The sequence below is a fragment of the Arvicola amphibius genome, chromosome 9 (assembly GCF_903992535.2).
Source record: "Arvicola amphibius chromosome 9, mArvAmp1.2, whole genome shotgun sequence".
NCBI lineage: Eukaryota > Metazoa > Chordata > Mammalia > Rodentia > Cricetidae > Arvicola > Arvicola amphibius.
In genome coordinates this window covers 72,179,216-72,200,621 of record NC_052055.2, presented here as the reverse complement: position 1 = coordinate 72,200,621, position 21,406 = coordinate 72,179,216, and the positions used below count along the sequence as shown (strand labels likewise).

Below are 21,406 nucleotides of genomic sequence, written 5' to 3'. Positions count from 1 at the left end.
CAGTTTGACAGAACTCTTCTGTCCTCTCCCGAGCCAGGCCCAGCCCACCCCGCAAGCCCTTATCCTCAGGACAAACAGTCTTCCAGGTACCCTCCACAAGTCTCTGTCGCTCTGGGACTGCCCACCCTGGGGCTACACCCGTAGGAACCACATCAGCCTATGGATCCGTGAGAGGATCTGACCGACCCATTCAGGTCAAGGCCCTTATCTCCCAACTCTCCTCGAGCTGAGTGGCCCAGAGTCCACCTCACCAAAAGACGGCTGACTGAACTGGAGCTGCAATCCAGGGGGGCCAGCACTCCAGGGACTCTTTGCAACAAGCAGACACAGAGCAGAGCACCAGAGGGGACTTGGGAGTGACCATGTGTGTGTGTGCCTGTCCGGGCAACCCAGAGCCATCTGTGCCTGACACCCTCTTGACAGTTCCAGAGTGCAAACATGTAGGTGTGAGGGTGTGCGTGTGTGTGTGTGTGTAGCCACAGCTGCTAGCAGAGGTTCTAATTAGAGAAACAAGAACATTCAGTGTAAAGTTTAATTTTAGAGATTAATTAATTTTCTGGTTTTCATTTTCCCTGGCAATCAATAAAGCTACCAAGAAAAGAGACCAAAGAATTGCTCTCTCTCTAAGTCTGTGCGTGTGTGGGAGGTGAGGCTGACTATATGTAAAGACCTAGGCAGAAATGGTCAGGCAGAAATAATAACAGGGCTTCCCCTCCTCCTCTCCCAAGGCCGAGCTCTGTCTCTGGACCCAGCATGACAGAGACTGAGCCAAGTCCTTCCCTCCCTGGAGCTGTGAGGTACCCAGGCTGCCCCTAAATGAGAACAAGACATTCAGGTGCCAGCTGGCCAAGAACTGGGGCCCAAGGCCACAGCTCCCCCACCACCTGTGCTTCAACAGATGCCTTGCTCAAGCGAAAGTGGGGTGCTCCAACAGCCAAGCTACCCCCACAAGGGGACAAACTCAGACTCGGGGTCCTAGAGGGTTCAGTGCTCGTAGGCCAGTGGACACTGCTGTCCAGGAATCCTGGTGGGCAGCTAGGCTGATTCTGTCTGCCCAGACCTCTCCCTCTCTCCTCACCCAACCATCTCTGTATGGTTAGAAAGCATCCCCACAACTTGGACTTCCCACATCCCCCCGGGGAGAAGGGAAAGGGAGCCAGAAGAGATGTTGCATAGGTAGGGGCCACTCCCATTGCTTGGCGTTGGCCTGGCATGGCCAGGAGGAAGAGGGGAGGCCAAGAAGATGGAGTTCTCATGGTGACGGCAAAGCACGAAGCAGAGGGAGCAAGACTGGATGGATGTGAGCCCAATCCCTGGGTGCTAAGTCTGCTTGGAAAACTTCAGCCAGGGCAGGTGGGAGAGCAAGGGGCCAAACACAGACATGCACGATGAAGTACAGTGGGGTGGAGGGGGTTAAGGGAACAGAGGGAGTGGGAGAGCAAAGTTGGTGTCAAAGCTTTGAAGGGACAGGACAGGGGCTGGTGCCCTGGGGCTGTGGCATAATGCCCTTCTGAAGACTTAGAACTTCAGCTCACAAGCTAAGAGGAAGTGGAGGGTCTGGCAAGAATTGCTCTCCTGCCTCTGGAATTGAGTGCCTCTCCAGCTAGGGCTTGTGATGGACTCAGCTGCACCCAGGCCTGTGTAAGGGACACACCACTTCTTGCGCATCTCCGAGAGGAAAAGCTATGCCGCCGCTGCCACCCCTTCAGAGCTGGTCTCACTCCACCATCACCAGCTCTGCTCTTTCTCTCACCTGCCTCCTGAGTTCTCTTAACACCAACGTGTGTCTCAAGCTCCAGTCCAAATGGTCACTCACTCTGGCCAACTTTAATGGGCCTCCAGGATGGCACCTTAGCCTCCTTAATGGAAGCACCTACCGAGAACCCAGGGGAGGAAGCAAAGCCTCTGATTGATGGGAGGCTGGGTCTTTTCCAGAAAGGGCCGGGATGTGCCCTCCCCAGCTTCACTTCCCTCCCCCTGAACCCTGACAACAGCTCTTCAGAGCCAGTAAGCGCCCCCCCAGGCGAATGACGTCATTGGTGTGATGAAAAGTCCCTCCAGGACTGGACCTCTGGGGCGCAGTGAAATAAACAACCGGGGTGGGAGCGGCAGAAAGGAACCACTGAGCCTCACCCACCGGCGCCAAGAAGTCAAAACTTTTTCAAGGTGTTTAGAGGAATATTGGGCTGCCAGCTGGCCTCTTTAAGTAGGTGGTTGGAAACCAGCCCTGCCGCTCTTCACCAAACCACCGCCCCGCCCCTGGGGACTTGGGTGGGGCGAAGCAAAAATAAAAAATAAAAAAGCCATAAATGCCCTACCTGAGGCCTGCCATGATGGTTCCCTTATTGGGGAGGCCAAAAAACGGGTTCCACATCATAGTTGCCTGGTAACAGTCAAGACTCGATGAAAGCCTGGGGGTGGGAGGGACCTCGCGTGCGTGTGGAAAAGTAAATGTCCCCGTAGGAGCTCGGTGGGGACTGAAAAAGAGCAACCTCTGCCCCGGTGAGTGGGATTCTCAGAGAGCTGCCAATCTCTCCATCCTCTGTCCGTGTACAGGGAAGCAATCTCAGGCCCTCTGGAGTCTTGTCTGGGCGTGCCCCTCACCTCCCGCCTTCACGTGTACCCTGCCTGGCCTCTGTCACCATCCTGCCTTCCCCTGCTACGCACAGGGGCACAACACATCAAGGGGCAGGAGGGAGAATGAATGGCGCAGGCTTCCTCCAAGAGCGGGAGGTCACAGTGAGGTCTCCACGCAGGAGCCATGGCGGTGCAGTGGTCGGTGACTGTGGCCCAGACACCCCTCCTGACGATGGACGATAAGGACCGGGAAGTAGAGGGCGTCGTGGTAGGGCGGCGGTGGCCCGGCCTCCTCCTCGTCGTCCTCGTCCTCGTCGTCCCGCATACTGGCCTGGCTCGACAGCCGCGTCTGCTCCGTGGGGCAGCTCGCCTCGTTGACACTCCCGCTCCGGCTGCGCCACAGGCAGCTGCGCCGGGAGCCGTAGAGGCGACCGAGCGAGAAGCGGCTGCCCCCGCACCCAGCACTGGCTCCAGGCCCCTGGCCGGCCCGCGGGCTGGCGCAGATACTCAGCGCACTGCGCGAGAAGATGGACGAGCTGCTGACCGCTCGCTGACAGTGCTCGCAGCTTCGCCGGTACGGGGCCACGCCCGCGGCGCCCGGGCCACCCACTCCGCCGTAGCGACACGTGGGCGCGTAGCCACCGCCCCCTGCCCCGCCGCAGCGCGCGCCCAGCCCGGCCAGGTCCATGAGCACCGCTTCCGAGTAGCTGGGTACCAGCTGCTGGTTGGAACGGATGTGCCACTCGAGCTCGGTGCTGTCCACCGTGTTGACCCGCGGCAGGCGATGAGTGAGCGGCGGCAGCAGCTCGTCGCTGGGACTCAGGCCACCGCCCGCGCTGCTGGCCGAGCCTGGCCCCTCCAGACCGAAGAGCTTCTCCACGTGGTAGTGCGCGTACGCCGTGCGATACTCGGCCAGCACGCGCAGCGGCCAAGACAGCGTAAGCAGCGCTGCTGCCCAGAAGGCAGATGAGCAGGCATACCAGGGTGGCCGGGTCGGGTCGGGAAAGGCCACCATGAACTCGCGGAAGTCCACGTTCTTAAGATGCATGCCCTCTCGCGCCTCCATGTAGTCGTCCAAGCCCTCGTTCTCGGCGAAGAAGCGCGCGCGCTGGCACAGGTATGCGTTCTCCGCCTCCACGCTGGCGAAGCTGAAGCACTTGGTGAAGCGCAGCCGCGTGGCCGGCGCGCCCTCCAGCCCCACCAGTGCCTTGGACACGTCCCGGACGCCACAGCGCGCGTAGTCGAATTCGGCCTCCGCCACGTGTGTGTTGACACGCTCGTGGTAGACCTGCAGCGCGCAGGAGGAGGCTGGAGTCGCAAGGGGAACATACCGCGGCTTGTCTACCCATCCCAATACCGAGACGGAAGTCACTATACCTGGGATCATCTCCATCATCATCTCCTCCCCCTGCCTCTCCGATAAGTGGTGGTTGCCCTGAAAACCCTGTACCACGCACACCCACCTCCTCTAAGAGTCTTGGGCTGAGATCCAGAGGCCTGGGTTTAAGCCTAACACTGCCAAGTAGAAGCAACCCCAGGCAAGTCTGACCTGAGGTCTCCTTAGCTGTGAATAAGTAGTCAGTAATAATTACTCCACTGGACAGGTAAGCATATATGTGTTAAACCATCTGCAGCTAGGACGCTCTGAGCAGACTCACCCTGGAGCCAGCTAGCTTAAGGCCCCTCTCCTCACTCACTATTTGACCTTGGACAGGTTTGTTTTTTTACTACACACCCATTTGCTCCTTTGTAAAACGTGATATACCTACTTCATAGGTTTGCTGTAAGAAATAAATCGTTTATAAGTGCCTAGAGCTTGGCTCTGTTGGTGTCTGCTGCTATTACTGAGTGTCCATGGGGGGCTGCTGCTGCCTCATGCTCCCTCACAAGCGGGGAGAAAGGCAGGCAATCCAAGCAACCTCTCTCATCTTGAATGGCCTGCACTCACCTCCAGCCTCTCACCTGGGTGGTAGTGTAGGCATCTCCATTGCGGTATCGGGTGACCTGCCGGGTTCGTCGCACATAGTGATAGCTGATGGCCTTCCACCAGATGCAGGGGGTGGCCTGCTGCATACGGCCCACACGCTCCCGAACACTGCTCACATCCACTCGGTGCTGCAACTCGTGGCGGGCTTGGCAGTGCCAACACTCCACCAGGTAGACCGCGTACAACATGAGCAGGAAAGCCAGGGGGATGTAGACATAGCCGTTGGAGCAGGGGCTGTCATGGTACATGAGGCTATTGCCCTGGTAGGCGCTGCTGAAGGTGAGGCGGGTCACTGTGGTGACGTGGCACCAAGCCACTGCCCCCAGGCAGCCGTACATGAGCAGCGAGAGCAGGAGGCACTTCCAATGGGACTCACGGCAGAGAGATTTGGTGAAAGAGGGCTGGATGGGTCGTTGCTGCTTAGATGGGCAGGGAGGGGTGCCAAGAAGAGGACGAAGTGAGACAGAATGGCAGTACCCAGCACAGAGATTGAGAGACAGAGGCCGGCACAAGGGTTACAGACAGGAATGTAATAGGAAGAGAAAGATGGGAACCAGTGACCAGAGATAAACACAGAAGTGACCCAGACGGAGCCATGAGGACAGAAAAAGTGACCAGAACACCAATACAGGAAAGTGCAAAGAGAGATACCCCCAAGAGGTGGAAGTGGAGACCCAGGAAGCAGAAAAGACACCGACGGATAGGATGGAATCCAGAGAGGCCAAGACAGACACAGGATGACAATGAAGGAAGAGAAGGTGTGGATGGGGAAGAAGGAACAGACAAACAGGCATTAGCGAAGGCAGGTCCCTGGTCTGGAGAGTAAGCAAGGACCCACTGATGTCATCTCCCCACTTAACAGGGCCCTGACTTCTGGCCCTGACTTCCAGGTGGCCCAGGAGAGTAGGGAAGGACCCACTGACATCATCTCCGGAGCCACATAACAGGGAGTTAACTATCTGACTTCTTGCAGATAGTTTCAGTCCTGCAGATAGCACGCTCCCTTGGCTCACCCACCTCTCCTCTGCCCCCACAGAAGAGATCTAACACTTCCTTTAGAGAAGGGCCTTAACCCAGGCCAATCTCATTTCTTTTCCCTTTCCGATGATCTGCGAGTCTTCCTACTGCTCACACCTGCCTCCCAACAAACACACATTCTTCCCCTCTGTTCTAGGGTAGGAAAGAAGGGCTGGAGCCCCTTCACACAAGACAGTCCAAAAGGGCAGAGGCCTGTGGCTAAGGAGAGGAGGGGATCGGGATGAGGAAGACATTGGGAGTCCAGCCATTTGTCACTAATTTCTGATACTCTCCTAGGTCTGTCTGTTAAAAGCATTTGGCATGTTCTGAGTTGTTTACGTGTCTACTTCTCTCCCAGATGGAGTGCTCCTGAGGGCAGGGCCCATGGCTCATTCTCTTTGCTTCCTAAGTGACACCCATGGGGCACATAATCAATGAAGGCTGAGTCTGATTGCTCAAGTAGCCTGTCTTCCCACCCCTTCTACATTGTTGCATCCCCATGCACATGCGTGTGCACACACATACACACACAAAACCGTCTGCTGCAGTGGTGACTGGCCCCTTCAGCTCCTCATGCCTGGCCTTGGGGCCAGCCAGAGAGAGAGAGAAAGCAGTGGGAATGAAGTGTACATTTAGACAGCAGGCCCTAGATTTCTGTGGATAGGTAGGAGGGACAGCATGTGCCTGCAAGGAAGGGAGCGTACCCTTGCCTTTCAGGATCTGTGTCCTTGGAAGCTGGGTATCTGCGTGTACCTGTATGCCCACTTGGCTATGTGCCGTCCCAGTGTGAGTACAACTGAAAGGGGCTACCCGAAAGTCTATTCCCACTGTCCTCCTGCCCCTGTTCAAAAGGCATGGTGTGCACAAGAGTGCATGGGAGGATGGGGCGGAGGGCTTACAGTATTTCCCTTAGTTTCTTTGTTTCCAATTCTCAAAAGACTAAAGACCCTAATTAGGTACATGCTTAGTACTGACTCAAAAATTCTTAAGCTTAGTGCCCCCTAGGGGGAGCAGCCAGCATGGAGAGAGAGGTGAATAGCCCCCTTACACTCTCACGCTCCCAGTGACCCCAGGGGGTATGGCCTCTGTACACGTCTGACTTTCCTGTGGTCCCAGCTCGGACGACACCATTGCTTCCCCAAGGCACCCTTCTTGGTTCCTAGCCCCTCCAGTCCTCCTTCCCGGCCTTCAAGGTGGGATGCTGCCCACCATGCTCATCCAGAAGCCGACGTAGCCCCTCTCTGCTAAGCCCGGGGTCTGCGAGGCTCCGCCCCGGGCCCCTCCCCCTACCCAGGACCCCCGAGCCCCGCCCCCGGCGCGGCCCCTTCCTCGCCTCCGCGGACTGAGCGGGCCGCCAGGTCGGGGCAGCGGCGCCGGACTGCGGCTGCAGCGGCCGGCTCGGGGTGCGGGGCGCCGGCCGCTCTGCGGCGGAACCGGCGGGGACCGTGTGAGGCGCGGGGGATGGGGGCCGGCGAGATGCGGGGGATGGGGGCCGGGTCGCGGCCGTACGGGGGTACCGAGGGCCGCCGGCTCTCACCTCCTCTCGGGCGGGGCCCTCGTCCGCCGCTGCCATGGGCTCCTCTGGGACCCCGGAGACGCCACCGCCGCCGCCGCCGCCGGCGCTCTCTCCCGCGGCCGAGCCAGGGGGGGACATGGCGTAGAGGGGGCGCGTCGAGCTCAGGACCTCCCGGGGGGCTGCCAGGGGCCGGGGGCATCCTGCGCTGGCCCTGAGGAGGGGGCGCGAGGGGCGGGGCCCTCTCTGCTCCCCACCCCCCGCCGGGGGGAGGGGGCCTAGAAAGGGCACGAAGGGGGGGGCCGGAGGTGGGGGGATGGGTGGGAGGGCGGGCTGGAGGGGCCGGGCTGGGGGGGCCGGGGCCGGGGGCGGGTGTCACCTTGAGGCCCTCGCGGCGCCGCTCCGCCTCCCGCCCGCTCCCGCCGCCGCCTTTTGTCTGAGACGAGCTGGAGCCAGCGCGCCCCCCCTCTTCCTCCCAGTGCAGCAGAGCCCCGCCCCCGGCCCCCCAAACTCCGCCTTCACCAAGCCTTCCTAATAACCACCACCACATCGCCAAAGGGGTGAAGCAACAGGGGCTCTCCACACCCTTTCTCTCAACCCTGCTCACCGCATCTTCCTCCTGCCTGCCCTTTCTGGGAAGATCGCAGCCTCAACCCCTCTCCAGCTGCCCTCGCTAGAAGGGCTCTAGGAAGTCAACCAGCGTCCCTCTTCCATCCTCAAGTCCTTGAGGCTGAAGACTGGGGACTGGAAAATAAGTCTGGGCATCCCAGGGAAGACCGTTGGTCCTAATTGCGTGGTAAGGAGTTAAATCAGGAGACAGACTCCGGAGGGCTGGAATAGGGTAAAAGAGAAGACACTGACGCTAGATCCCAGAAAGGACTCCTAGAGGGCAGAGACTGGAGACGCTAAGCCCCTCACAAGAGTAGCCCCAGAAAAGCAATGAAGTGTATCCAGTGCCCTAAGCTAGGGGTCAAGGACATCTAAGTTCTAACTCTTTATTCTGGCTCTGTCATAATAGGTGTGCGACCTTAGACAAGTACCTCCTCCCTCTAAGTCCTTGTCTCCTCCCCACTAGGCTGCCAGGGTAGGGAGACAAAGTCACAGACCACAGAGAAGCTGAGTAACTGCAGGCAGCCAAGCCCTTGGAGCATCCACCCACTGCTGTTCCTGGCATTGCCTAGGACACACAAGAGGAGACTGGTATTTTTTCGGGCATGCATTCCTAGGTACATCCACAAATAAGCAAGTACTTGGCACCTACTGTATGTCATGTATAGAAATAAAATATAGTTTCCCACCCTCAAGAAGCACAGCCCAGTTGAGAAGACATGCAGTACAATCTTTATTATAGAGTGTGGTGAGAGGCAGGCATGGTCAGTCTGTGTGTGTGTGTCTGTGTGTGTGTGTGTCTGTGTGTGTGTGTGGTCACTGTATTACCAGGGTCTTTGACATGCAAAAACTGTTCTTCCTTACCCGTGTAGGGAACCAAGGCAAGTGGAGAGAGGGTGAGTGCTTATGGGGTCCCCCGCCAGCACCTACAGAATTACTCCTAGAATTTAGAGTTTTCTGGGGGAAAAAAAAGTTTATGAAGTGAGGTGACACACATCTGAGGCAGAAGGATCAATACTTTGAAACCACTCTGTACTACATACCAAAACACTGTCAAAAAGGGGGTAGGTTTGTCAGGCGGTTGTGGCACACGTCTTTAATCCCAGCAGAGGTAGACAGATTACTGTGAGTTCGAGGACAGCCTGGTCTATGAAGCGAGTTCCAGAGCAGTCAGGACTATTACACAGAGAAAAGGGGGGGGAGAAGAGCAGGTAGTGAGTTGGGGCTGTGGTCCAGTAGCAGGACACTGTGTGGAGCCCTAGTTTCAATCGCAATACCGGAAGTCCCTTTGGAGTAGGAAGTGGCCTTGAGGCAGTTTTGTTATCTGGGGACAGGAAGTAAGCATCCTCAGGTACCCCTGTGCTCCCTTGCCTCTTCTGGATCAGGAGAACCACTCCCTCCATCCCTACTCCTGCTTCTGCCTCCATCTTCCAAGTGAGGACCGGAGGCTTTCTGGCCACCTGAAGTGTCAGCCAGAATGACCCTCTTCAGGTCAGAAGTCCATTCTCCCTCAAAAGGATGTGGTCTCCAAAAGGGAGAGCTTCACATCCACACCACAGCGCAAGAGGAGTCTCTCTTGGTGTCTCTTTCCAGTGGTCCCCACCCTTGCTCTTTGGGAAGCCTGCCTCACAGCCAGCTTCAGCCCCTCACTCTGGTGCCAGCCCCTCATCTCACTGTGTTCATTCCTCCTGCACATAGCCCATGTGGACTCACCACACTCTCAGTTCAGTGATGCTCTTCCTCCTGATGCCATCCACTGTCTCCCTACCTCAGGGGACGTTGAAACTTCTTTGGTCAACTCCAGAACTTCCAAGAGACCACCCCCATCTTCTCTGGCCATAGCCAATATCCTTCCCTGGAAACTCCAGGAAACAGGGGTTGAAAGGAGGAAGTAGTGGAAGAAGCTGACCGTCTGGTCACCCTGGAAACTGGACCTGTTTCTCTGAAAATAAGTCTAGCTCAGGTGCTGGAGGTGGGAAGTAGAAGCATCCAAAGGGAACCAGAAGACACCAAAAAGGGGGGGGGGGGGCTGAGTGGCCACACCTGGGAGAGAACTGTTGCTAAGAAAAGTCAGGGCATGACCACACTACAGCCAGAGTCAAAGGCGATTCTTTTCGAGAACACCGCCACTGGGGTCCTCTCCACTGTGAGAGTGACAGAAAGGCTCTCTGTCAGAGTATAGTTGCTTAGGCTGGGGCTGTGGGTGGCTCGATACTGCCCTCTTGTGGTCAATAAAGGGGTTGCCACACAACTGTTAGGGTTCAGGACTAGACAGACACCTGGTTGGTAGTAACAGTGTCATCTTCAAATTTGGCTTCTTTGTGAATTAGAAAGGAGGTCCCTGCACTTTCCTGAGTCTGTTCCCTTGCAGAGTTCACAGGTTCCACCATCAGTGAGATTTAGATCGTGATAAGAATTTCATTGACGAAAACTTATAAAACATAGGATTAGGTCAGAAGAAGCCAGTTCTGTATTTTTTCTGACTATGGATTCTTGGGCAAGTCAGTTGACCTTTCTGGGCCTTGGGCAGTTTCTTTAACCTGTGGAATGTACATTTGCTTAAATTTTGAGAATGGGAGAGGAGATTGAAAACTTCTGACCCTAATGGAGTGTTTGTTGTTGTTTTGATTGTTGGGGTATTTGTTGTGGGGTATCATGCCAAGGATCAAATCCAAGGCATTGCATTTACCAGAGAAGCATTCTACCCTTTGATCTACATTCTTAATAGATGCCTTGGTTCCTTGACTATCCTGACAGGATCCCACCTGCCTTCTGCTCAGCGCGTCCTCTGGCTAGTCCTCTAGTTGGATGGAGAGCGGTGGGAGAGAAGAGGCGGCTTCTCTTCTCAGCTCTTTCCCTCCCCATCTCCAGTTCAAACTGAACCGATTTTGTCCCTCTCGCCACTCAGGAGGTAGCTGGCCCTGCTGTGTGTCAAACATTCCAAGCGGCAACTGCCAGAGACTTTAAAAGATCTCTTTGTTTTATTTTGTTATTGTTCCTGCATGTGTGCATGTGCACAGTGTTCACACCAAGTGCCCATGCAGGTCAGATGAGGGCATCAGATCAGACATCAGAATGTAGGTGGTTGTGAGCCCCCTTGTGGGTGCTGGGAACTGAACCTGGGTCCTTCACAAGAGCAGCAAGTGTTCTTAACTGCTGGAGCATCTCTCCAGACCCGGCCAAAAACTTTTAGAAGACTGGATTGTTTTTTCTTATGGTGATGGCATTGGTGATATTGGAAATGATAGCGACTATTGGTTGTTACTGTTACTGTGGTTATTGATTTGTCTCTCGGATCAGAGGATATCGGATATATCAATATAATTCATATATGTTTGCAAATGAGTGAATGGTTGGATTAATAGCATAAGGTTCCTGGGGAAAGAGCAGAAGAGAATGGCTTAGTAGTTATCTACCCCAGCGTCCTTTCTCCAGTGCCAGGAATGCAATGCAGCTGTTCCCTGAGTGGGTAAGGACCTTCAAAGGGAAGAGCAGCTCATGTGTGGGTGGTGTTCTCAACCCCACTATGTCGAGGAAAAGCAAGTCAGGGAGAGAAAGATGTTTCATGGCTGGGGCTGGGCTGGAGACCTCCATAGTGTCAGGGGCCTCCCCATCCTGGTTCCACTGTGAGGAACTAGACTTCTCTGACTACTAGGGGTAGCCAGATACTGTACCCACAAAGTATCACTACAAAGTATGACCTGCAAAGGCCAGTGCATCACCCTGTGAGGAAGGAGAAACCACATGACCACCATGACTTGTTGGACAAGTCTGTCCCAGAAAACCCACTTCTCCAAATCACATCCTCCTGCCAAATCTGGGGAGCTGGCACAGGAGACTGTTTATAAAGATTCCCCAAGAAAAAGCTGCTTCCCTAAAGATAATGAGGTGTGCCCCCTTCCTACCCATAACCCTGGGCACTGATAGGAAAAGATAAAAAGACAAGAGAAATTGAGAAAAATAGGCAAGGGGGGCTGGAGAGATGGCTCAGCGGTTAAGAGCATTGGCTGCTGTTCCAGAGGACCAGGGTTCGATTCCCAGCACCCACATGGCAGCTCACAACTCTCTGTGACTCCAGTTCCACAGGATCCAACACCCTCACACAGACATATATGAAGGCAAAAACACCAATGTGTATAGAAGAAGAAGGAGAAGGAGGAGGAGGGGAAGAAGAAGAAGGAGAAGGAGAAGGAGAAGGAGAAGGAGAAGACGAAGAAGAAGAAGAAGAAGAAGAAGAAGAAGAAGAAGAAGAAGAAGAAGAAGAAGAAGAAGAAGAAGAAGAAGAAGAAGAAATTGTTAGTGGAGCACCAGCATCCTTCCTTGTCGGAAAAAAAAGAAAAGTAAAGAAAAAAGAAAAATAGGCAAAGGATAGGAAGCAAAGCCTTCCCATCTGTGCTGCCTGGTCTTATGTCAGCTTGACAGGAGCTAGTTACCTAAAAGGAGAGAACCTCAATTACAATACTCCATAAGACCCAACTGTGGGATAATTGGGGGGAGTGTCAAGACAGGGTTTCACTGTAGCTTTGGAGCCTGTCCTGGAACTAGCTCATGTAGACCAGGCTGGCCTTGAACTCACAGAGATCTGCCTGCCACTGCCTCCCCGAGTGCTGGGATTAAAGGCGTGTGCACCACCACCGCCCAGCAGGACATTTTCTTAATTAGTGACTGATGGTGGGGGGCCCAGCCCATTCTGCGTGGTGCCATCCCTGGGCTGATGGTCCTGGATTCTATAAGCAAGCTGAGTAAGCCATGAGGAGCAAGCCAGTAAACAGTACTCCTCCATGTCCTCTGCATCAGCTCCTGCCTCCAGGTTACTGCTCTATTTGAGTTCCTGTCCTGACTTCCCTCATTAATGAACAGTGGTGTGAAAGTGTAGCTGGAATAAGCCCTCTCCTCCCCAACTTGCTTTTTGGCCATGGTATTTCCTTGGAGCAACAGAAACACTAAGACACCATCCCACCAACCTATGTGGTCTCCCCACAAAGCAGCCAGTTTGTGCAGAAAAAAAATACCCTTTTTAAAGAATGCACGAATAGATAATGAAGACACAGAACTGAAAGAAGGAACGAACAAACATGGGATTAATGAATGAAATAAAAGGGAACGGGAAGGGTGAAATGATGAACGAACGAATGAATGAATGGGCGAAACCACATAGGAGTGAGTCAAGACGGGTAACCAGAGACTCCCAGCCTACGCAGGCAGCAGTCAGGGGGATTCTGAGGGGCGGGGCTCTACCCGGAAGCGCCTTTGAGGGGCGGGGCTGTGGGCGTGGTAGTGACTGGCCGCCACTTCTTGGGCCCGGGGGCGGGGCAAGAGAGAAGACTGGACTAGGGACCGTTCAGCTGCCCAAAGCATCCGCCTCCGTGGACCTGGCTGGAGCCCCGGACCTCTCGCGCTTCTGGACCGTTCCTTGCGTCTGCACAGCCGGGTAATGAGGCCTCTCGGAGAGGGACTCTGGTTCTGTTAGGCGGCCCCACAAACCCGGAAAAGCGCGCAGCACATCTCAGAGTTAGATCCCGCTGGACCCCGGACCCCGGGCTGGGGCGGCCGGCATGTCGGATGCGCGGAAGGAGCCGGACGAGGCGGACGACAGCCAGTGCGACTCGGGCATAGAGTCGCTGCGCTCTCTGCGCTCCCTGCCCGAGCCTCCTGCGGCCCTAGTCTCCGGACCATCGCACAGAGGCTGTCCACAGCCCTGGAGCCACCCTCCAGAGACCCACAAGAAACCAGGGGAGAAAGAAGATGCAGATGGAGAGCGGGCGGACTCAACCTATGCCTCCTCCTCTCTCACTGAGTCCTTGCTCTTGCTGGGAAGACCCGAAGTGGAGGACCGGGCCCCAGGCTCACCGCTGCCCCACACGGAGGTACTGAGCCCTCAGCAACTCGAAGCGCTCACATACATCTCTGAGGATGGAGACACGTGAGTAAAGTAGCTAGTCTGAGATCCGCTGCTCCGTCAGAGGCTTCCCGGGAGCTGTAACTGACTGGGCATCCACCACCACCATCACCACCCAAGAGGATAGACCCTTCCTGGAAGGGCCAACATCCTTCTCTAAACTTAACTCACATAGCCTACTTTTAAGCAATAGCCAGGTTCACACCAAAAGACCAGACACCATCTCCCTCTTTTAGGGGTAGGCAGAGCTAGCAGGGCCCTGGGAACCAGGAACACCAGCCAGAATCTTGAAAAAAATCTACCAATGACCCACCCCTGGGAAGAGAAATTCCCCACACCAATTCAGTTTTTATTTATTTATTTATTTATTTTTGGTTGGGAGAGGGGACGTCCCTGTTTGCTCAATATTTGAGAGCCCAGGGTCCGAGTTCAGAATGCCCTGTCCCTAGGAACAAAAGCAACACCAGCTTACGGTTGCCATTTGAGCCCAGGAAGCTGAGTTAAGGGTTGCCTCAACTCCCTGGTTGCCTGTTTGGAATTGGTTCCAAAAGCAGGATGCCTGGGCTGAGAATTCTTGCCCCAGCAAACAGGACAGGCAGCTGGCTGCCCCAGCTCACTTCCTCCTCTGCCGAGAAAAGGGAAGTGATGGCTTGGTGTCAGCCTCCCCAACACCCTCACCTCCCGAGCTCCCCAAATTCTTCTCACTGTCCTGTCTTATCTCTTCATTTTCCTGTTCCTCCCCTAGGCCTGGCTGGAGTCAGGTGCAGCTGGACTAAGAGCAATCGAGTGGCCAGTATGAGAATTGGCCTTAGGTAGAAGAACAGGCTAGCAGAGGGAGTGACTGGGCTTTGAGATGACAGACAGAATAGGGGCTGTTGGAATCCCAGATGAGAGGTGTGCTGAGACGCAGGGCGTACCTGTCCTGTGCCTGTTGGAGATATGGGGGTCTCCACCCTGTGAGTGGGAGAGAGGACGAAAGTCCTTTGTATTTGGTGCCTGGATCACAGCCCCTTAGCCCAGAACCTCAGAGTTTCGGGAGCTCCGTGCAGAACTTCTCCTGCTGCACTCCTTTGTGAACCTCTGGGCTCCAGACTTGACCCGCTCTGGCTAGAGACAGGTGCTGTGTACGGAGAAGCTCGGGACTCCCCAGCGGAGCTCTTTCCTCCTCTGGAGGTGGCTGGACTGTGGGAAGTGTGGAAGTGGGAAAGGAAGTGGGAGGAGGGGAGACTGAGGGAGAGAGGGAGGTGGCTGCAGGAATGTGACCCAGAGAGCAGGCCCTGGCCGAGGGGATTTCCAGAGTGGTTCCTCCCTCCCTCGTCACTCTCTCCTGGCCTTCTTTACTGCCTGCCTGCAGCAAAAGCTTGCCCCTCTCCTGCCTAAGTATCCCCCTCCCAAGCCCAGACAGGCCTTTAGCCAAATTGCCCCAAGGCAGCTGTCCAGGTTTGGGCGTTTAGCCCTAGCTTTCATTTTCCCCACCTGATGTGGGGAAACCCCAAGACTGGAACTTCCCATCCCAAATGCCCCAACTGCCCCATTGTCACCCCCTCCCCATCAAACACTGCACCAAACTCCCCCTGAGCTGTGCTTAGGAGAGGGTTTCTGACCAGGCCTCCTCTGGCCTGCCCAGGCTGCAGAATGGGCCTCTTGACTTATGGGTAGGGCAACAGATCGACATGCCACGCTCGCTCTCTCCCCTCCCTTGGAATGTGTGACATTGAGTTGCCGGGGGAACCCCACATCTGCCTCCTCCTGTCCTCCCTGTTGTGGGGAGGTGGGTAACTCAGCCCTGGAAACCCCCTCTGAGTTCCGCCAGCAGCTTTTAACTTTAGCTTTGAGCTGCAGCTGGCCTGGCAAGGCCCTAGGGGCAGAAGGAGGCTGGGTGTGGGCAAGTCGGACAGGAAGGCTGTTGTCCTCTCAGCACCCTGCCCACGTGCCCACCCAGTCAAGGCCTTCCACAGGTTAGCCGGCAGATCTTGGAGCTCCCACCTCCAGAATCCTGGCTTCCTGTGACAACCCCTTACTTCCTGGCCCAAACTCTCACTTCCTGCCCTGACTCGGTTGTGGGTAGCGACTTAGAGGTTGGTACATTCATTCTAACCCCAAGACTCTGGTATACCTTCTCCTGCCTGGGCCCTGACCCTAGCCCTCTCCTGCTGCAGGCTGCTCCACCTGGCAGTAATTCACGAAGCCCCAGCAGTGCTGTTCTGTTGCTTGACTTTCCTGCCCCAGGAAGTTCTGGACATTCAGAACAACCTTTACCAGGTAAGTAGAGAGAGAAGGCTGTGTCCAGATACCTGTCTGTAACCTGGCTACCAAATCCAACAGCCAAAACAGAGGCCATAGGAAGTCATTTGCCAGACGAGCCAGCATCTGCAACACAGATGACTGAGTAAGATGTAGCCTCTGCCCACGAGGTGCCCACAGGCTCATTGCCAGCACATCATTATATAGCATGGCAACAATTGTACTGAAGATCATACCAGCTTCAGTGGGGTCTGGTGACTTTGAGGGACAGGCAAGGAAGGCCAAATAAAAGAGGTGACATCTTTTTTTTTTAGTTGTTTTTATTAAGCTATATATTTTTCTCCACTCTCCTTCCTTCCTCTCTCCTCCCCTTCTACTTTCTCCCATGGTCCCCATGCTCCCAATTTACTCAGGAGATCATGTCTTTTTCTACTTCCCATGTAAATTAGATCCATGTATGTCTTTCTTAGGGTCCTCTTTGTTGTATGGGTAAGAGATGACATCTTAACTGAGTCTTAAAGGAGGGAGTTGTCAGAGAGACTGCCCTGGCTGTTCTGTCTTTCCTCCCCTCACTCAACCCCTGCAGACCAACCTTTGAGGATAACACAGATATCTCCAGAGGATGGAGGACTAAGAGTAGGGAGCTCTATTTCCCTCACCCTACTACCAGAATTGGAGTCCGAGTCCTAAGCATTTGGGGAAGGACTTGGGAGTAATCTCATGAATGATCCAACTCTGGCTTTTACAGTTACTTTCAGAGAAGATTCTAGAACTTAAAGATGGCTGTACCAGGCTGGAGAGATGGCTCAGTGGCTAAGAGTACTGGCTGCTCTTCCAGAGGTCCTGAGTACAATTCCCAACACCACAGGGTGGCTCACAACTATACATACATGCAGGCAGAACACTGTATGCATAATAAATAAATAAATCTTTAAAAAAAAAAAACATGGTTGTACCCTGTCCCCAAATATGTTCTCAGAGGTAGGAGCCTGCTGCAGCACCCTGTGACCCTGTGACCCTCTGTGCCTACAGACAGCACTCCATCTAGCTGTTCACCTGGACCAGCCAGATATAGTTCGAGCACTGGTGCTGAAGGGAGCCAGCCGGATACTACAGGACCAACACGGTGACACAGCCCTGCATGTAGCCTGTCAGCGCCAGAATCTGGCCTGTGCATGCTGCCTGCTGGAGGAGCAGCCAGAGCCAGGCAGAGAGCCATCTCATCCCCTGGACCTCCAACTGAAGAACTGGCAAGGTGCATGTAGCTCCAGGGCCTGAGGGGTAGAGGAGGGGTAAGGCAGGGCCCAAGTGACCCTGCCTGTTGCTGTTCCTCCAGGCATGAGCACTCAATACATCCTTACTAAGGGACCCAGTGAATGACTTGTTTCAGAATTTCCCCAGTGCCTGAAGTGTGTGAGCAGAAATCTAAATCCTGCCCTAAAGATATTTAATTTATTAGCAATTAGATGAACAAATGAACTCACTTTCTTTGTGCTACACATTGCCCTAGGAGCAAAGCTTACATCTGTGAGCAAAACCAAGGAAGAGAGAGACAGCTGATAACTAGACAGAGTGAACTATATGTGTGTTTAAAGGAAATGGGCGGTGGTGGGGAGCAGAGGGAGGAGAACTGGGATGGGGGGGTTGGCTTTTTGTAGGGTTGCCAGGGAAGTCCTCAGAGTCAAGGACCTTTGAACAGAAGAGACTAGAACATGATTTTTTTAAAAAAATGGACGTTTCAATCTAGGTCTGTATTACAGACAGGCTTGGAGAAAGGAAGGAGGTTCTAGCCAGGAGGGAAATAGCAAAATAAAGTAAAATAAAAGCCATGGGGCATATAGGAAGAAACCACCCATGGGTAGAGACTGGGCCATGAGGATCCCCAGGCAGGTGAAAGTCTGGAGCTACCAGGCGTGGGGTGTCTATTGGAAGAATGTGTGCATTTGGGGCTGTCACTCAGCAACCTGATCCTTGAAGCATGAAGGTTTCAATAACATGACTGAACAAATGGAAACTTTGAGTTCCTCTCCTCTCAGACTTCTGAGGGGGTTTTGGGGAGGTTGTATTTTAACAGTCCTGTGATTAGAGGCATTGAGTAGGTAGAGTCCCATGAGGCCAAAGGGTTGGGGAGTCCCTGAAGAAAAGGATCAGTAGACACCAAACAGCAGTCCCCACCTACTCCACCCCAGGTCTGGCCTGTCTCCACATTGCCACATTGCAGAGGAACCAACCACTCATAGAACTGCTGCTTCAGAACGGAGCTGACATTGACGCACAGGTGAGGCCACCAATCAGGGCGCCACCTGGCCCGCCACCTGCCACCATCTGGTCTAGCTGCAGGTCCCCTGCTAGTGTTAAACTCCAGAGCTCAGGCTCAGCCTGTTACCTCTTGACCTTCCTAACTGACACCCCCATTCATCTCCAGGAGGCCACAAGTGGAAAGACTGCACTGCACCTGGCTGTGGAAACCCAGGAGCGCAGCCTGGTGCAGTTCCTGCTCCGGGCCGGTGCCCGGGTAGATGCCCGCATGCTCAATGGTTGCACGCCTTTGCATCTGGCAGCCGGCCGCGGCCTCAACAGCATCTCATCCGCCCTGTGTGAGGCTGGTGCCGACTCCCTGCTGCTGAATGTAGAAGATGAGACACCCCAGGACCTGGCTGAGGATGTAAGAGACAGATGCTCTGCCTTGCAGGGCCTCCCACCCATAACAGAGTTGGGCTCTTTCAACTAGGCAAAGGACCTCATTAACTAAGTTAACAGTACTGGGCTCAGGTTGGGAATGCAACTCAGTGGACACATGGCTTGCTTAGCATGTAAGAGGCTCTGGATTCAGTCCCCAGAACCACATAAAGTGACAATTACCTATAATTCCAGCACTTGGGAAATGGGGGTGGAAAGATCAAATAACGAAGGTCTTCATCTATATAGCAACTTCAGGGCCAGCCTCAGCTCAACCCTTCCCTCTCCCCGAAACTGCTAGGGCAGAACAGGACTGAATCTTAACAACCATGACATCTTGGGCTGTCTTTGGCCCTCAGTCAGTTTCCTAAACTAGTCAGGCCCGAAGAGCCCAAACCTGGACTCTCACGGGAGTGAATCAGTGAGCACCAACATAGAAGACAAAGCCATGCTGAGGCCCGGGAGAACCCAGAGAGCAATACCTTCTGCACGCGGCTTCAGCAAATGTCTGCAGCATACAAACCTATACCTGGTCCAGGTCTTAGACCTTTTTTTTTTCTTTTTAAGACAGGGTTTCTTTGTGTAATAGCCCTGACTGTCCTGGAATTCACTTTGTAGACCAGGCTGGCCTCCAACTCACAGAGATCCACCTGCCTCTGCCTCCTGAGTGTTGGGATTGAAAGCGTGCACCACCACCACCTGGCAAAACTCCCATTTTCTTTTCTTTTATCTTCTTTTCCTTTTTTTTCCTGAGATGATTTCTCTATAGCTTTAGAGCCTGTCCTGGAACTCATTCTGTAGACCAGGCTGACCTTGAACTCACAGAGATCCACCTGCCTCTGCCTGAGTACTGGGATTAAAGGTGTGCGCCTCCTCCTACCAGCAAAACTCACATTTTCTATACATAAAAAATATTGAGCCAGGTATGCCGGCACATGTCTTCAGTCCCAGCACTCAGGAGGCAAAGGCAGGCATATCTCTGTGAGTTCAAGGCCACCCTGCTCTACGACGAAGTGAGTTCCAGGACAGCCAAGGCGGTTACTCAGAGAAACCCTGTCTCAAAAACAAACAAACAAAAATACTCAAAATATGTAATGCTCTTCTTTCCCCACTCCCCCAACACCACCACCAAAGATAGTCCAATGGACTAGATCAGCTCTAAGTCACTCCTGGCTTTGATATTCTGCATGACTTATTATAGAGTTTGTCTAAAGCCTTGGGGCTCTGCCATGCCCAGGTCACTCACTGTCTGGAAAGTTAGTATTGACAGGGTTCCTACCAGCTCCCTATTGCCCTCTCTCATGACCTTAAATTAACTCTGTTCCTCTCCATTGTCTTCCTCAGCTCCTTTCTTATTTGCCCTTTGATGACCTGAAAATCTCCGGGAAGCCACTGCTGTGTACTGACTGAAGCCAGGCCAGGGGTCCCACCTTTTCCTACCTGGAAGCTGGAGCCACAGCTGCTTCAGTTGGGGCCTAAGCAGCATGCTCTCCACAGAGGTCAGAGCCCCAGCACTAGTTGGGGCTAGTGTAGTCCTAACAGGAGAGGAAGGATTGCAAACGAGGAAGCTGGTCTGGAAGGAAGAACTTCCCAGGTGGACAGGATGGAGATTCTTGAAAGACCCTCAAAGCCTGCTTGCTTCTGTTGAAGATGGCATGGGCTGAAACTGACAACCATCAAGAAAACGGATGAGCAAACAGAACCCTGAGGGGCCTTACCTAAAACCCCTTTGTGAGCGTGCTTGGGACTGGAGGTTGAACCTAGAGCCTCCCAATGGTAGGCAAGCTTACTGTCAAGTAGCTCTATCCCCAGCCCTCTTTTTACTTTTAATTTTGTGGCAGGGTCTCACTGGGTTGCCTGAGATGGCCTGGAACACACTCTGTAGCCCCAGCAGTCCTTGAACTAGGATCCTTCTGCTCAGCCTCCTGAGTAACTGGGACTACGGGTCTGATGGCAGTGGGCCTGGGAGCACACACTTGTCTAGAGACTTCATACAGAAGGCTCCAAACTGAGCCTTTGGAAAGGGATAATTCTGTAACATGACACTAAAATGGAAGAGAGAGACTTTTAAAAAAAAATGTTTCCCTTCTACAATTGTTTGCATAGGCAGGCCGGACCTGTGATCCCGGGGTAAAGACAGAGACGGAAACTGGCCTTGAGCAAGGGGAGTAGGGCCTTGCTGTTATAATTCTGCTGGCCTTCCCTGTCACCTGGGTAGCGGAATTATGACACTTACTGGGTAGGGTGGGAGGCCTGGGAGTTCTCAGGCCTGCTTCCTGCCAGCACAGACACATCTGCTTCATGTGGGAATGGTCAGGGATGGAGGAATATGGAGACATGTCCCTGGAGATGCTGGAGACGTTGACCACAAGAAAGCTGCAACTCTACTTCCCTTCCCCTTAGATTCCACACACTGAGGGCCCTGCTAGGTCAGGCCCATGACTGGCATGAAGAACAAGAAGAAATAAACCAACATGGTTGTGATGTTTAGCGCTTATAAACCCTAAGCAAGTGCATTCTGTGAGTGAGCCAGCTATTAAAACTATAGACAACTAAATACATGGTCAGAAGTTGCAATGGGTGCTGAGAAGGGGGAAACTAGCAGGAAGGAGGGCAGTGGAGTGGGTGGAGAACCATTCTTTGGGTGGCCAAGGAAGCTTCAGATGGATGGTCTAGAAACTGGAACATAGAGCCTGGTGGTGGTTATCACACACCTTTAATCTCAGCACTTGGGTGACAGAGGCAGGTGGATCTCTGTGAGTTCGAGGTTAGCCTGGTCTACAAAGTGAGTTTCAGGACAGCCAGGGCTGTTACACAGAAAAACCCTGTCTCGAAAAACCGAAAGAGACAGACAGAAGTTGTGACACAGGATGAGCAAAGA

General features: G+C 54.0%; 2 protein-coding genes across 2 annotated transcripts; one reads left to right on the top strand and one right to left on the bottom strand.

Annotated features, from left to right (window-relative positions):
* Window positions 1-2,734: 2,734 nt before the first annotated feature.
* Window positions 2,735-7,235, bottom strand: Tmem151b (transmembrane protein 151B). Its single transcript, XM_038344255.1, has 3 exons — window positions 7,119-7,235; window positions 4,540-4,980; window positions 2,735-3,865 (listed from the first exon to the last, which is right to left on the bottom strand). Exons 1-3 carry the CDS (start codon window positions 7,233-7,235, stop codon window positions 2,735-2,737), a joined length of 1,689 nt encoding a protein of 562 aa, XP_038200183.1.
* A 5,812-nt stretch (window positions 7,236-13,047) lies between these two features.
* On the top strand, window positions 13,048-21,082 carry Nfkbie (NFKB inhibitor epsilon). Its single transcript, XM_038343154.1, has 6 exons — window positions 13,048-13,626; window positions 15,762-15,864; window positions 16,879-17,101; window positions 18,036-18,124; window positions 18,272-18,511; window positions 19,870-21,082. Exons 1-6 carry the CDS (start codon window positions 13,259-13,261, stop codon window positions 19,933-19,935), a joined length of 1,089 nt encoding a protein of 362 aa, XP_038199082.1. The 5' UTR covers window positions 13,048-13,258; the 3' UTR covers window positions 19,936-21,082.
* The last annotated feature ends 324 nt before the right edge of the window (window positions 21,083-21,406 follow it).

Excerpts from the sequence above, each read along its gene's own strand:
- Tmem151b (XM_038344255.1), bottom strand. The coding sequence starts at position 7,235 with ATGTCCCCCCCTGGCTCGGCCGCGGGAGAGAGCGCCGGCGGCGGCGGC. Across the intron at positions 4,981-7,118 it reads AGGGCCCCGCCCGAGAGGAG|CAACGACCCATCCAGCCCTC; the intron begins GTGAGAGCCGGC and ends CCATCTAAGCAG. Across the intron at positions 3,866-4,539 it reads ATGCCTACACTACCACCCAG|GTCTACCACGAGCGTGTCAA; the intron begins GTGAGAGGCTGG and ends TGCGCGCTGCAG.
- Nfkbie (XM_038343154.1), top strand. The coding sequence starts at position 13,259 with ATGTCGGATGCGCGGAAGGAGCCGGACGAGGCGGACGACAGCCAGTGC. Across the intron at positions 15,865-16,878 it reads TTCAGAACAACCTTTACCAG|ACAGCACTCCATCTAGCTGT; the intron begins GTAAGTAGAGAG and ends CTGTGCCTACAG. Across the intron at positions 17,102-18,035 it reads CCAACTGAAGAACTGGCAAG|GTCTGGCCTGTCTCCACATT; the intron begins GTGCATGTAGCT and ends ACTCCACCCCAG.